Raw genomic sequence first — 14,490 nt, 5'->3', positions numbered from 1 at the left:
AATGAAGGAATCACATCTGAAGCATATCTAAAAAGCACTATGAAGCTGAAGTTTCTCAAACTGAACACTGGTTAGATTACAGTGTTTGAGTGTTTATTGAGTGAGATGCTTTAGGCCACCTGCATGGCAGCTCCTCTGACAAGTAAAGTCCATTGTCTGGACTTTAGCAATCAGTTTCTGCTACCCCTTCATCCTTGCTTCCTCCAGACTTGCTAGCAGGTTACTCTCAAATCATCTTTGCCAGGTGGTCAAACCCACATGGCATTCTTAGCTTCCATTTTTTAAAGACTTACTGTCTTGGAAAGTGGGCACACTCTGAGTAATAATCTTCCCTGAAACTTAATTTAAACAGGCAACATGATTTAAAGAAATCATCATTACTAGTCCTGTTTCTTCATCTCATCTGTGAATTTTGTCTTACTGTGAAAAGGGAGAAAAAAACCCGAATGTGCATCTGTGACAAATTTCACAATCTCATGGACAGAATGATTCATTTGTGTAATATCAGATCCCCAGATTATCCCACTTAGCTTGCATGCATGTGGGCATGTACATTCTGACCTTGTTTCTCAAGTGTTCATATCAGTACATGGCTTTCTTTAACACAGCAATTTTTTTCACTTCAAAGTAAACTGTAGAAGTTATGAAGGCCCAACAACAGTTACAACACCTCCTTTCCCCCAAAAGCCAACAATCCCAAAACAAAACAAAAAAAATGTTTAAAAGCGGAAGTAGGTAGTTTTGGTATTTATGGTAGTACTGTGAAAGGTGAGTACATAACAACCAAACCAATAAAAGACACACAGGCAAGGAGATGGATACCACACTGAGCATCAGATCACAACCTGCAGATCTTGGGTCATTATGCCAGATATGTTTCTCAGTATCCATATAAAACATGAACTTTTGTAAACATTGCATGCAGTATAAATAGCAATTTGCTGTGTTCCTTGAAATATCCAAAAATATTAATAGTTGCAGTTAAGAGACTGCACATGTAAAGGTGTTTAAACAAGAACAATAGAACTAGACAGGTGACACACTAAAATGTTTTAAAGTGCATGTGCAGGGAAATAGGCAGAAGAAACAATTCTGTTCCAAAAAAAAAAAAAAAAAAAAAAATGAACAGAGCATCACAGCATATAGACAGAAACAAATGAAAACGTAGCATTTGATTTTAGAAGGGACAGTTGCATTAGTGATGCTTATGACACTTGGAGTAAGGACCAGGCTAAGGTCATCAAGTGCTAAAATCTGTGAAAATTCAGACCTGAACACGTGTTCTCAACACCAAATCACTCTAACAGCTGATCCAAAGATGGAAAACCCTTGACCTAGCAAATTTCCTATCTAAACTGTTGATGCTGCGTAGTAAAATCCTCTGCAAAGCACTATTACTGTCTGCTGTTGAGAACACCAGTCAGAGCAATACTGTTAGGATCTTAAGTGTCTCAACAACATAAACATAGTAATTGTCAGCCATACAAGCCACACAGATAAATCTTTTGAGAGCACACAGACATAAAATAGACATAGAATCATAAAACCTACAAGGTGGTCAAATGAAAACAGACAAACAGGTACACAGGACCAAGAGTCTTGGACTACCCCTTTCAGGTAAGCACCCAAACTTTGGTATATGTATTATTAAATACTTATTGTATATATATCTATTAAAAATATATATTATATAAATATTTGATTGTTTATATACAAGCCTTGTGTTTTCCTTCACTTTAAGTAAAATTCCATTCTAATTTGGAAAAACCTTTCTAATTAAAAACCTGTAATAGTAACAGAACCATTTTCTACAGACACAGCAGCAATTTTCAGGAAAAGTACATTCAGTAAAAATATTTCTGATCAGTTTTACTGTGTCAAATAGTTAAAAGCCAGAGAAGAGGCACCGTGGCAATCCTTCAATTTTGAGTGGGATAGGACCTTTCATGGCCTGGGTGAGGGAGCAGAGGGGCCATGGCTGTTTGGTGAAGAAGGCTGTGCCTCAGAGTGGGTGTAAGGGAGAATGGAATGTGAGGAAGAAGGATGTTTGCAATCAAGGGAGGGAAGGGGATTTTCACATTAGAAAGGATACCCTAGATATGGTATGGTGCATATGGGGAGATAGGATAAACTCACCAGAGCTATGCCACTCAGATGTTTTTTCTGCTTTGGCTCACAGATTGCTTATATGGATAGTAGCTCAAAATCAATAATAAAAAATCAAAGCACTGAGGTCCAGATGTACAGAAACCCATGAAGATTAATCTTAAGACTTTAGGCATAATTACATTGTGCTTTGTTTCTTCATTGTTTTCCAATTTTTTTTTAATATACAAGCATGTGTACATCAAAACTTAGCATTAGTTTCAGCAGACTCCTCTATCTCTCCTCACATCAAAAAGGGGATAAAAATTCATTATTTGTTTATATGGACAGTGCAAAAACATATTTGAAACTGCATTTTTCATGCATGTTAAAATATTATGTTTTCCAGATTTTACCACGTTTCCAAAGAAACTGGAGGATAGCAACAGACAATTGTAATTCCACTTACATTTCCAATTCATACACTATCAGAAGCGAGAAAGTAAAATATGACTCTGGTACTTCTATAGACCCACAGGAGATATTGGTGAGGTAAGCATAAAACAAAATTTCTGTATCCTCCTGCTAAATTGTTCTCAAGGACAATTTAGCAAGAACACCCATACAAGCAGAAGAACAGCTTTCAAATAAAGATTATTATAATAGTTATTAAGATATGAAGCAAATTATGAAAATCTGAAATATCAACCATTCATTAAAATGAACAGAATGAAAACTTTTAAATAAAAAAGCTATAATTAAATATATTCATACATCAATCAGCACAGTTTGGTATAACTGATGTATTGTCACTTAATTTTTTCCCTCAAGTCTTGCATAATTTTAATTCTACAATTAAATGAATAAGCTAAATTAATTCCAAAATTTTGCAGATTAATTTCTTTCTAATAAACCTGTCTTCTCTGAAGATATTAAAATACATTATGCAGACTTGTTATTTTCTGGTAGATGTACACAGTAAATTTACTAATACCTACAGGATTGATGAGGTTTTTGTGGCTATCATACTCCATGGAATTAAAGAAAAACAAAGGTTATCTTCCTAATAATTACACCCCCCAAGAATTACCACTTATTTTAGATTATTGCATTAGGCTGTTTAATAAGGAAACCCAATTAACCTGATCAATATGCTAAGCAGCAGTATCCCACACTTAAATAATAGTAGGGATGTCAAAATTGCCAATTTGCACTAAGGACCAAATAGCCGCTGTGAATTGTTGAAGCAATTAAAAACACAAAATAACCACATCTGAATAAAGCATTAGTTATACTTTTCTCATTTAAAACTGAAATGAAACTAGGAGCATGTTATGTATCATACGGCTGTCTCTGTTACCATGGCATTTACAATACCACACAAATAGAGATGTTATTATATCTTTTTGAAATAGTATTTTTTTTTAAACAAAACTTTTGACAACACCCTGCTGTAAATCTTTCACAAGAAATAGAGAGATATGTCTGTAATTTACAATTCAGGATTCAGAGACTGATAATAAATAACATTTATTGTACTGATGCACATGCTTTTTATTTTCATGCAGAAAGTGAGTCTATATATAACTGTTTTACACAATAAGTAGTAATTACAATTGTTTCCTACATACAGAAAGATGAAAAGACTTTCCTGTGTAACATGTGCCCTCAGCCAAATTAGGCAACACACAAAAAAACATGTGTACACAAAAGTGATAAATACTGCATAAGCTATACAGAAAATGCTTCTCATCTTGAGCTCATTCATAGTTACCCTCATGGAATCTCATTTCAATGCAATACAAACAACACTACAGTCTGCCAAGCTTCCACATCATTTCTATGAAAGCATCAAAGGTGAAGATTTCCAGATCAGTTCCCCAGTACAGATTAGGTACTGACTTTACTGAAAGGCAAAGAAGAGATGAGAAGGACATTACCTGACTGGACTCTGTTCCAGCAACACTAAGATCTTGAATGGATCTGCGCCTCTGCTGTCCGTTTCCTGCTGGGAAAAAAACAAAACAAAAACAAACCAGTGAAATATATTCAGAACAAAATAAGAAGGGTGCGACTGTTGCAGAGGAGCTTGGAATTTGTACAAATCCACAGAGACAAAGTGAGAGAGGGGGAGAGACAGCTGCAGAATTTTAACTCAAAACATGCTGGCCTGTCAACAAAAAGTATACCCTAATACAATAACCACTCCTACCACATGAATAGCTGCTGCACTCTACTCCACCATCTTCTGTCACATGTATTTGGTCAGGCTTAGTACTTGGGGCAGGAGCTGATGACGACATCTATTTCAAGTGCGTTACGTTATGGGGATTTCTAAAAGCTAAACCACAAAGATAACAGGCTGCCAGCTTTAACCTGTTGCTCTTTGGCTTGCTCAAGGAACACAGCAAGGACTTCTGCCTGCGTGACGCTCCCCTCAAGAAAAGGAAGAAGCGAAAGCGCTTCCTTCTGCTCTCCTGTCTCCTTCAGGGGAACGAAACTATGTCCTGTTCTCATGCTCTGGGAAGTGTGAAAAGGGGACCGTTCAGCTAAATCACATCTCACCATCAACCTACAAAGCACAATGCTGTAATCTTTTCCTCTTCTCCTTCCACCTGTTTGCAATTATCCACCAGTGACAGCTACATAAAACAGTTTAAATTTTAGCACTGACAAGCAATCAAAGGCATTTTCAGGAAACAAAATCTCCTTAAAAATAAAAGGAGATTATGCAACAGAATCTCCCTGACTACTTTGATTTTTATTACAGTGATTGTTTATATTATCTCTTGAGAACAGGTCAGCTGTCCAAAAGGAAACACCAAAATGTCCCGAGTAACAGCTGACAATGCTCAAAATTCTTGCTCTTAGCTCTGCATTACGTAACTCTGCTACTGGAGGGGAGCATCTGAAACATGTACTGCAGCCACGGCAGCCCCTCGCCCAGCAGCCCCACACTCAGCCACCAACGCAGCTCACTCACAGCCCTGCAAAAGGCATCACATTGCTGACCTTTTGGATACTTCTCATTCAGCATAATTCCCAGGACTCCAAGCCTATCCTGACACGTGTTTTGAATTGCAACAGTTACTACAAAAATGTAAGACTATTTAATATTGAATGATATGTTCAATAAGCCTTAAAGTTTTAAAATATATATATTACTACACGTAGGAACACACTACCACAAAACAGCAATACAAAATGCTTGGTGTCACTTTATCACTTTGTCAATTTATCAATTTGTCAGGATGCTTCAAAATTTATAGAAGGTACTATAAGAAACAAGCATATAAGAAAGTCAAGCAGGATTCTAAAACAGGAATATACTTTTTGTTCTGACTACAAACAGATTTGAATTGCAACTGTTCTGTGGTCTTGGTATTTTGCTTCTGAAATTCAGGGAAAATATATACTTACCTAAGCAACAATGGCTAAGTTTAATAGTTTCATATGGGGATCTTGTGAATTACAAATCTATGTCAAAATGTCTGAACTTGTTCATCTGCAGTGAACTTTTCCTCTATGCAATTGTTTAACAAACAAGATTATACGTTTAACAGAATTCTGTGCTGTGGATACTTCATCTGGCTGCCACAGCTCATCTCAATATGCAACATATGTGCAATCCACCCACGACTGATACAAAATTATGAGCACATTTTATTCAACAACATTGTTATAAAATTAGCTCAGCTGAAATAGGCTTGCAAAAATATCTGAAATTCTCATTTCAGATTAGCAACATTTGTGAATTTAAAGAACCCATTGCATGTGTTGCTGAAATATTAGAACATGGCTGCCAAAATGTTAAAATAATCAGGGTGGGGTGCAAGAAAGAAAAGAAAATGCCTTGCGGGAAGTGAAGGGGTGGGGGGGAAAGAGGGGCCAAAACTACTGTTGTAAAAAATGAACACCTTTAAATGAAATATCTTGAAGTTAGTAGCATGAGGGAAGAGCAAGCTCAACTAGGCAATGCCATTTTAATTAGTATAATACTGCAGACATCTGGCAAATAGCTTCAACAAGGCAGAAACAGACTACGAATCAACAAATACTTATTGCTCCAGATTCAACACAAATTTCAATTGAAAAATATGTTGTACCACACAACAAAAAAATTTATTTGAAAAGATCATGGGTACTTTTTTATGCTTTCCTCTCCCAGTTTTGATCTTGTTCTTACCTCTATGTCCATTTAAAAATATTTTTTCCTCATTACAAAACTAACAGATTTGTAAATGGACCCAAGTTAATCCACAGTAACTTGATGCACAGTGTCAGGCTTTTGGTGGTTTACAGGATTTTAAGATTAAAAAGCAAATATCACAAATATACTTCATGGCCTCAGAACAACCCATTTCACATAGTGTTGTTTATTTTCTAAAATTAAATTCTAAAGGAACAGGAAACTTCCATCACGTCCTGCCCCACATACTCTAGGCAAAAATAAATTGTACAACTTATTAAGCTTTTGATCACCACCCCCACCCAGCCGCCAAATATCCAGACCAGCTATGACCTCTTCTCCCTGCCCTTTAGCAGATACGTGCATCTCCTTTTACACTTTCTTATTTACTCACAGTCCTCTCTCTTCCTTACACACCTACAAGGCTCAAGCCTCTCTCACAGTGCAGGATGATTAGCGACTGCAACACTGCTATAAGACTTTCTGAAGAAGTTAAAAAATTGATCTTAATTCCATAAGAATTAAGTGATCTGGGAAGACAAGGGTGGGATTTCTTTACATTGATTTTAAAAGCAGATAGAAATCTACAGACCTACAGCATCCACAATTCCTATCCACCTTCTAAAGACCCTCTACACAAAATGTGTCTATTTTGAGTAGTCATTTATGCAGTGTCAATGCTATGAAAATTGTAATGCTGTGGCACAGTTTCAGATGACAAAATTACAAAGCCAAATGCACACATGCTAAATGCACGAGATGTCTAACATTGCCAGTGAAGAGAAGGCTGTACTTGTAGGTATATTTGCTAGATGCTGCTTGAATGGTTTCTACCAAAAAAGTATACAAACTAGAATTCAGATTTTTTTTGTTTCTTTAAACATAAAGATACTTAAACCTTTTGTACTTATGAGGGCTTTAATTTTTTATATATAAATAGGTATATAAAAATAACGTTGGTGCTTATAACCTGTACTATACATACTGTAAATGAAAAAAGAACTGATACATCACTAGGCTATCTGGTTACAGGATACCACCACTGCAAACTCATTTGCTAAGTTGTTACACAAAGGAGGAAGTTTCTGACCCATCTTTCAGTTTTTAAGTTTTGTAAGCTAGTAACGCAAAATAACATCTTAAATGAACAAATAGCTTTCTTCACTCTTATAGTACTTAGAAAGAAGAGCAAATATATTCTAAAAACTTCCCCTTCTGACAATATTCTTTACCTTTAATTGATAAAGTATGTATTTTACGACCTTGGAAGCATAATCAGTTCATGGACGAAATGCAGTTGAGGCAACGCATTACGAAAACCCCCAATGATAGCAGATGTAGCGCTCATACTTCCAAAATAGCCCTGCCCAAAGCAGCTGACTCATGGTAACATGCCTGCCTGGTGCTTCCCCTCTCCGGGCAGCAGCTGCTCTACCATGTGCTCAGCACAACTCCAGGCAGCAGCACAGACCGGCACTTGTGCGGCTCCAAGGACAGGGACGAGCTGCTTGCCCCACCGAGGGACGTGCCCAGGGAAGTCCGGAGGAGCTGGGTCTGTGGCAGAAGTAGTATGGAACATAACTGGGTGGGATTGAGACGGTGGTGACAGTTTGGGGGTCTTGGAAGCTTAGGGGTCTAGAAAGTAAAAAGTGTGTTCAGAGGCCAGAACTGAGAGCCTTGTGCTGAAAGAGCAAAGAAAGGAAAGAAGTGAGAAATATACAGATGAATATAATTAGTTTACTGGGCAGATGATCATGTTCTGTCATGTAATGATTAATCTCATTTTTTTCTGGCTTTGGGATTATTAGTGGAAAGCTGTTCTGACAACCAGAAAATTTTCAATATAAAGCCCAGATTTATTTGCAGACAATTTACATATTTTTTCTGTAGTGCCAATACTGTCTTTTAGCTTAAGGAGCTATCTCTTCCTAGTTCTTAGCAGCAGATTCATCTGTAGAAAATAACTATTCATTCTCAGCTTCCACTTTGTGAGCTAAAAAAAGCCACGCTTTCAGATTTGTTTTTATACTCTCTATACCCTTCATATCCTAGTAACTCTTCTTCATATTATTTGAGTGCATGTATGTTTCTTTTATATGGCTGACCAGAACAGTATGTTCAATTCCTGATTCAAACTCAACAAGGGCCAGTAATAGTGTCAGTGCTTCTTTATCTTTCCTGGAAATGCACCTTAAGATTTCACAGTTTTTCACAACTACATTAGATTTGTGGCTCATACTACCTGGAATTAATCTGCATGCATGTGCTATGATCTCATGTCATCTTATTAATAGAAATTGTTGTTAGTGCATGACCCTGGATTTTATCCTATTTCTATTCAGTCACAGCAAAATTCTCCCTATGTGATACTCTAATCCTCCTCTTAATGAACAGTTGCTTCTGACAAAGCATTAACTCAAACTCATTTCACTTAAATACTTTGGGAATAAATTTTGAGAAAACTCCTTAATATGCTTGCTCCAACCCTATACATTTTTTTATCTCTACAGGTTTCTATTTCTTTCATATGTATTCCAAATTCTTGAAATTACCATCCTGTCAAGTTCAATTAAAATGGACCAGGTGAAGAATTTTTAATGCCTGCCACTGCTTAACTAAGAAACCAATAGACTGGTACAATACAATCTGTTTTGTGAAAACAACATTGTATTTTATTTCATTGTTTTTCATTACTCCCAAAAAGTTTCAGGGTTTCTTAGAAGCCCCAATGCTGTTATGGGCGGATAGTGTATAGAGACAAGAGGCACTCATTAGCTTCTAGAGCTTATTTACCAGGCTGTCATCAAGAGTTAACACTGAAACTGGACAGATGTCTTCACTTTCGCTTTCCTTGCTTTCTCAGGATTTCATTTATGTCAGTGCAGGCCAGGACCGCTTGAAAGTTACAGTGGAAAGCTACTCTAGTAAACTCTTCTGCCAATTTGTTAGCCTCAGTGCCAAAGACGTTTGCTTTTTTATGGGTGCTATTGCTCTTTGGAATCGACTTTCTCATAGTCTGTATTTTTACGGTAACCTTCAATAAAGTTATCTGAAAGAAACATTTGTACAAAATTATCTTTTGCATTCAACTTTTTGATACCTAACAATATCAAGATTTACAAAGAAAGTTCCTCAGATGGTAGAAATTTAGAATAGGAGGGCCACGGTTTTTAGTGGATTCCTAGATACTTTCACTCACATTTCCTCATCTTCTGCTCCTGACATATCACTCTGAAGTGACTTGCATACTGTTAATGGTATGCCTATCACAGTTTGGGATTGATTATACTTATTTTTAGGCTTTGAGAAGTATGAAATGAAAGAAAGAAAAATGTCATTCTACTAACTAAAAAAAGACTTGGAATACATGAGAATTATTCATTAAATTCCCAAATGATATTCCCATCCATGGTGCCTGATTATATTATTTTTTCCTATCAAAAGCCTCTCCTAGTAATTTTAGTTGGCAGTAACTTAAACACAACAGCAATACCTCATGCACATACATTTTAGCCCTAGAAAAGTGCACTCAAATATAAGAATTACACAGACTAAGTGTTAATGTTTTAATCACAAATATCATATGGATTTAAAGTTCTGTACATCATTTATCTTAGTTTTTTTTTTTTTTTATTATGATCTGATTAAAAATGGGAGCCTAAACACAACAAAGATCAGGGCAAAACAATTACCTAGACAGGAATTTTTCAACTTAGTTCCATTTTTGCCAAATGAGGTACTGTAATAGAAGACTGCATATATAGTTTTCCTCTATAAGAAGACTCTGAAAATCAAGATCTTAAGGGGAAAAAGTCCTTTATCAGTAGAAGTAAATTTGATCAGAAGATTGAACAATTTACTGATAAAAGTAAGTTTGTAATAAAATATCATCCTCCTCTTTACTGGAGCATTATGAAAAATTTAGTGGGATAATTTCTGGGCCTGTCCTAAAGCAACTGGAGCAAGAAGTATTTCAGCAGTCTGATCATTATTCCGGCATCTTAACCAATTGACCCGTTCACCTGGTCTGCGATACCTGGTATGATGATCTCAGGGACATCCAGAATGTTGCCAAATGAAGCAGTTTTACGATGGCCTCGTTTAGGCTTGGAATAGGCTGAAAAAATACACATATACAATACACATGCAAAACACTAAAATGGCAAGAGCAAAATTATTAAATTCCTAATACTGCATTTTTCATATTTTTGGTTAAACTAGAGTTCATGCAAAAATGTGTCATGCAGAATAAACTGCATTGCCTTCCACTCATGCTTACACATAGTAAAGCAACTGTTAAAAAGCAAAAAATGCAGAACTAGCCATCATTACAACACAGTGTAATTAGTTATAGTTAGCAACACAAAAGTCAAACACAGAAAGCAGCATGGCAACACAGAAGGGAAAACCAAATGTAATTATCCAAATGAAAAACAAATTAAATTATTTCAATTCACCTATACATTCAGAAAAAAAAATTGATAGCCTGAACTTAACTAACATTTTCTCTTTAGTGTTAGATACAAATTATTTTATTAAAAAGTCTAATAGCTAGGTACTTCTGCTCCTTTAAATCACTTCCTTTCAAAACAAATCTCATCTATCTCTGAAAAAATATTTACTTTTACTACATTGGAAAATCATTCCTGCTAGTTACTCTTTTGTAGTAACTACTCTTTACCAGTGAAGATTTTTTTGTTTTGAAAACTGCATATAACTACCAGCTTTGTAATTTCTGAATAATGTTCAAGAAACATTATACACTTTGAAATAAAATCTAATCATACTTTTTTTTATTTTACCGCTTCTGTAGTTTAAGATAAATAGTTCCTATTTAAAGAAAAATCTGAATGCATCTCCCAAAAGTAGAACATTGTAGCATACTCATCTCAGTAAGTAATGGTGATGTGCATTACATGATTTACTCATTACGTAATTAATCTAGAGGACGATGGAACAAGATTAAATAATTTTCAACTTGATTTAACAACATCCCAATCCTCACCCAGCCATGCAATTTTTTTTCAGGTTCACAGCATATTATTTCTGTCACACAGTTAACAAGATTGAAAAAAGAAACCAATACAGTGCTGTTTCACCTCTTTTTGAAAAAGTTATGGTCAGATGTGCTTGACCTCATTTCTCATAGTCCATTACTGCATGAAGTGATTTCCCAAAAATTATCCAAAGAACCCCAAACCAAAAATAGTATGTTCAATATGTGCTTTTATTTCAAGAAAAAGAAACCCTACAGTCATAATAAAAAACCACCAAAAAGCCCTTAGATTATTTTGAATAGTAATTATTATTTCAGAGCAATGTACTTAAAGAAGAGAAATTAGGAAAATTAAAAACTCGTTCAAAGGAGGGCCAGGCTATCTCTGATAATGTCAAAAAGTTACATTAAGAATGTCAGTGACCAAAGTGAGTCCTGACATGTTTTAAAATAAAACCAGAGCAGTGTTATTACCAGATAAGTACACAGCTACCTTCTGTGTTAAGAAACCATTATAGATATTCAGGGTGAGATGTGCTACACAGTCATCCAGTCAAAGACTGACAATACAAAAGACAGATTTTGGAATAAGGTTTTAAAATAAAAACATTAAAGTAAAAAAAAAAAATTAGGGCAAGATAAATATTATTTCAGTACTTCAGTATTTAATAAAACAAGATCCTGGAGTAATCATAATACAATGAAGAACAAAAATGAAATAGCCATGGTGCACAAGAAAGCCAGAATTTGGATGCATAATTTCTTATTAATTGCTGCTACTTGACTACCCTAATTTTCATATTGGTATAAAAACACTCAAACAGCTAAATAACCCTGAACTAACCAAAGAAATTTTGCTTAATTATTTAAATCTGTGCTTATATACCATAACACAAAAAACTTTCACATATGGAACTTAAAACCTGAAGTTTACATATATTAACGAACAGTGTCTTTGATGAAGAAAAGAGACAAGAAAGTGTTTGCCAAGTGTACACATTTTTATTAATTCACTCTTCTGTGATGAATCAAGATTGCTTTCACCATAAAATTATGTATTTATACTTACAGATAAATTTTAATTCTCTCAAAGATTTGAGGTTTATATATGACAGTTTATATCTGAAGGAAACCTGGCAAAACACCTGTAGCTTTATTTTAACAAAAGACAATACTTTCTCAACCTGGTGAATAAAGTCTAATTACGTTTCTCATTTTGGAATCTGTCACAGTGGATTTTTAAACTTATTTGGGAACATGAACTTTAAACCTACCTCTTATTTTCAAAAGTATTATAGAGACAACCCTGAAGAAAATGTTATTAAATAAATAATTATGCTAGCAGAGATGTAATAACACAATTTCAGATAAAAAGGACAAAGTTGTGCATTTGGAATAGGACTGATAATCAGAAGACTCATAACGCTTTTTTAAAAAAGGTAAAAATCAAATTCAATAAAATCTCTAACACCTTTAAAATACTCCATTAAAATACTCAGTCTTGCTGAGTGTATAACCATAAATAAAGGCATTTTCCCCCCACAATTAATAAAGGACAATCAAGACTACAGGAAAACTTCAAGTATTTTCAGATGGCTACTATTGTCAACCTTCTATAAGACTATGCATGTTTTACATTTTCCTTCCTCCTTTATTTCTTTCCAGTTCTTTAGTTTACTCCCCAAACATCATTAAATTTTACCTGTGATGGAAGCTATTCTTGCTTCTATTTCAGACATGTCAGCGCTCATCCTTTTGGCTTCTCCAGCAACAAGGGCGGACGGTGGTCGTGCGCGAACATCTGACAAACTCTCAACACTGCTCCCACGAGAAGGGGGCAAACTCAAACGGCCAGGGTCACCCTGTTTAACAGTCACACTTTGTGAAAACAAAATTCTGCACATATTATGCACCAGTATGTTTCTACAATATGCATTTTCAAAGGGACAAGATTTAAAATTCACAACATAATAAATGGCACTAATTTAACTATTATTGGTATATACAAATGAAATATCTGCAGCTTTGAAAATAATCTAACTTCATACAGATAAAAAAATCAGCAGAATTAGGCCAATATTGTCATAAGACAATCTTTGTATTTTTGCATTCTACTTGAATTCTACTTCAAAATTCACCTAAAATATTTAATCCCTTCATGTCATACTAGTATTTTGGTTATAAATTAAGGAACCAATTTTCAAACATACTCCAATGTATTTAAAGGGATTTATTAGATTAAAATTAGAGCCTTCCAGTTTACCTTTTTGGCACCATACAGCATTTTTCTGTCCCTTTTCTTCTATATTCTTCACCTATAACTGACTGGATCAAATTTTGCACTATTTTGAATGAGGACACATGTTTCAGAGCAGACACAACACTTATGTCTACACATGTCCATTTTGTTACCATGGTTCAAAATTGCACACGTCGGCTTACCGGCTGCTTGGCTGTATTTTTGATTTGCTGTGCCAATTTTGATTCTAATCGTTTAATAGTGTCATTGGTAGAAGCTCCTTGGAAGTCACTTGGCTCCATGTTAGCATCACTCTTGTTACTTGTGTTCGTAGAAGTGATGTCCATGAATGAACCTAGAAACCAGTAACAAGCAAAAGCATTTGAGAATGTCCACTAAAAATACTGACGTGAATCTCTTCACAGAAAAGCTCTCAGATGTCTAACTTGCCTTTAAAGCAACACTTTTGAAAACTTTTAATGAAAGACAAGTAGCAAGACTGCTACAGATCAATTAGTGTAAGAAGCAAGAGGAGTGAAAAAAGAAAATGTATCTAAATACTATGATAACATTCTGAAGTCAATCTTTATCTCTCTTTGAAATTTCTAGGGTAGCTGTTATATGAACAACACAACAGCAACCTCATTTACAATTAAAGACAAAGACCATCATTAACCACAGAGCAGCACAAATACCTGAAAAATATCAGTCGATATCTATTCATAGTTTGAAGTGATAAATTCACTTAAAATCATGTGCTGAGAGGTGGAGAAAAACTAGTAAAGTTAGTGAAATGCTAAAGCTGCAAAGATTTTTTTAATATAAAGATCACTAAGCTGCAAAGTAGTCAGTGAAGCTTTATCCAAAATAGCAGCAATTTCTTTGGTGATAGAAAATAATTCAACCAAGCAGAGGAAGCTGAAGACATGTAAAATGAAAAACTACTTAAGTGGAAAAAAATGTACTCTAAACAACAAGGAA

At 35.1% G+C, this 14,490-nt stretch overlaps 1 protein-coding gene across 8 annotated transcripts in view; it reads right to left on the bottom strand.

Moving 5' to 3' along the window:
* MAP3K7 (mitogen-activated protein kinase kinase kinase 7) overlaps window positions 1-14,490 on the bottom strand; it is a 48,023-nt gene that overhangs the window by 10,192 nt on the left and 23,341 nt on the right. For 2 of the 8 annotated variants that reach the window (XM_050972118.1, XM_050972120.1), the window contains 5 exons: window positions 13,713-13,864; window positions 12,973-13,132; window positions 10,554-10,592; window positions 10,311-10,391; window positions 4,026-4,093 (listed from right to left, as the gene is read on the bottom strand). In XM_050972118.1, the coding sequence (XP_050828075.1) occupies window positions 4,026-4,093; window positions 10,311-10,391; window positions 10,554-10,592; window positions 12,973-13,132; window positions 13,713-13,864 (500 nt within the window). The remainder of the gene's footprint in view (window positions 1-4,025; window positions 4,094-10,310; window positions 10,392-10,553; window positions 10,593-12,972; window positions 13,133-13,712; window positions 13,865-14,490) is intronic. The other 6 variants (XM_009093563.4, XM_009093570.4, XM_050972119.1 and 3 more) reach the window with 5 other exon arrangements.

The sequence above is a fragment of the Serinus canaria genome, chromosome 3 (genome assembly GCF_022539315.1).
Source record: "Serinus canaria isolate serCan28SL12 chromosome 3, serCan2020, whole genome shotgun sequence".
Classification (NCBI taxonomy): Eukaryota; Metazoa; Chordata; class Aves; order Passeriformes; family Fringillidae; genus Serinus; species Serinus canaria.
This window is presented reverse-complemented; position numbering and strand designations above follow the sequence as displayed.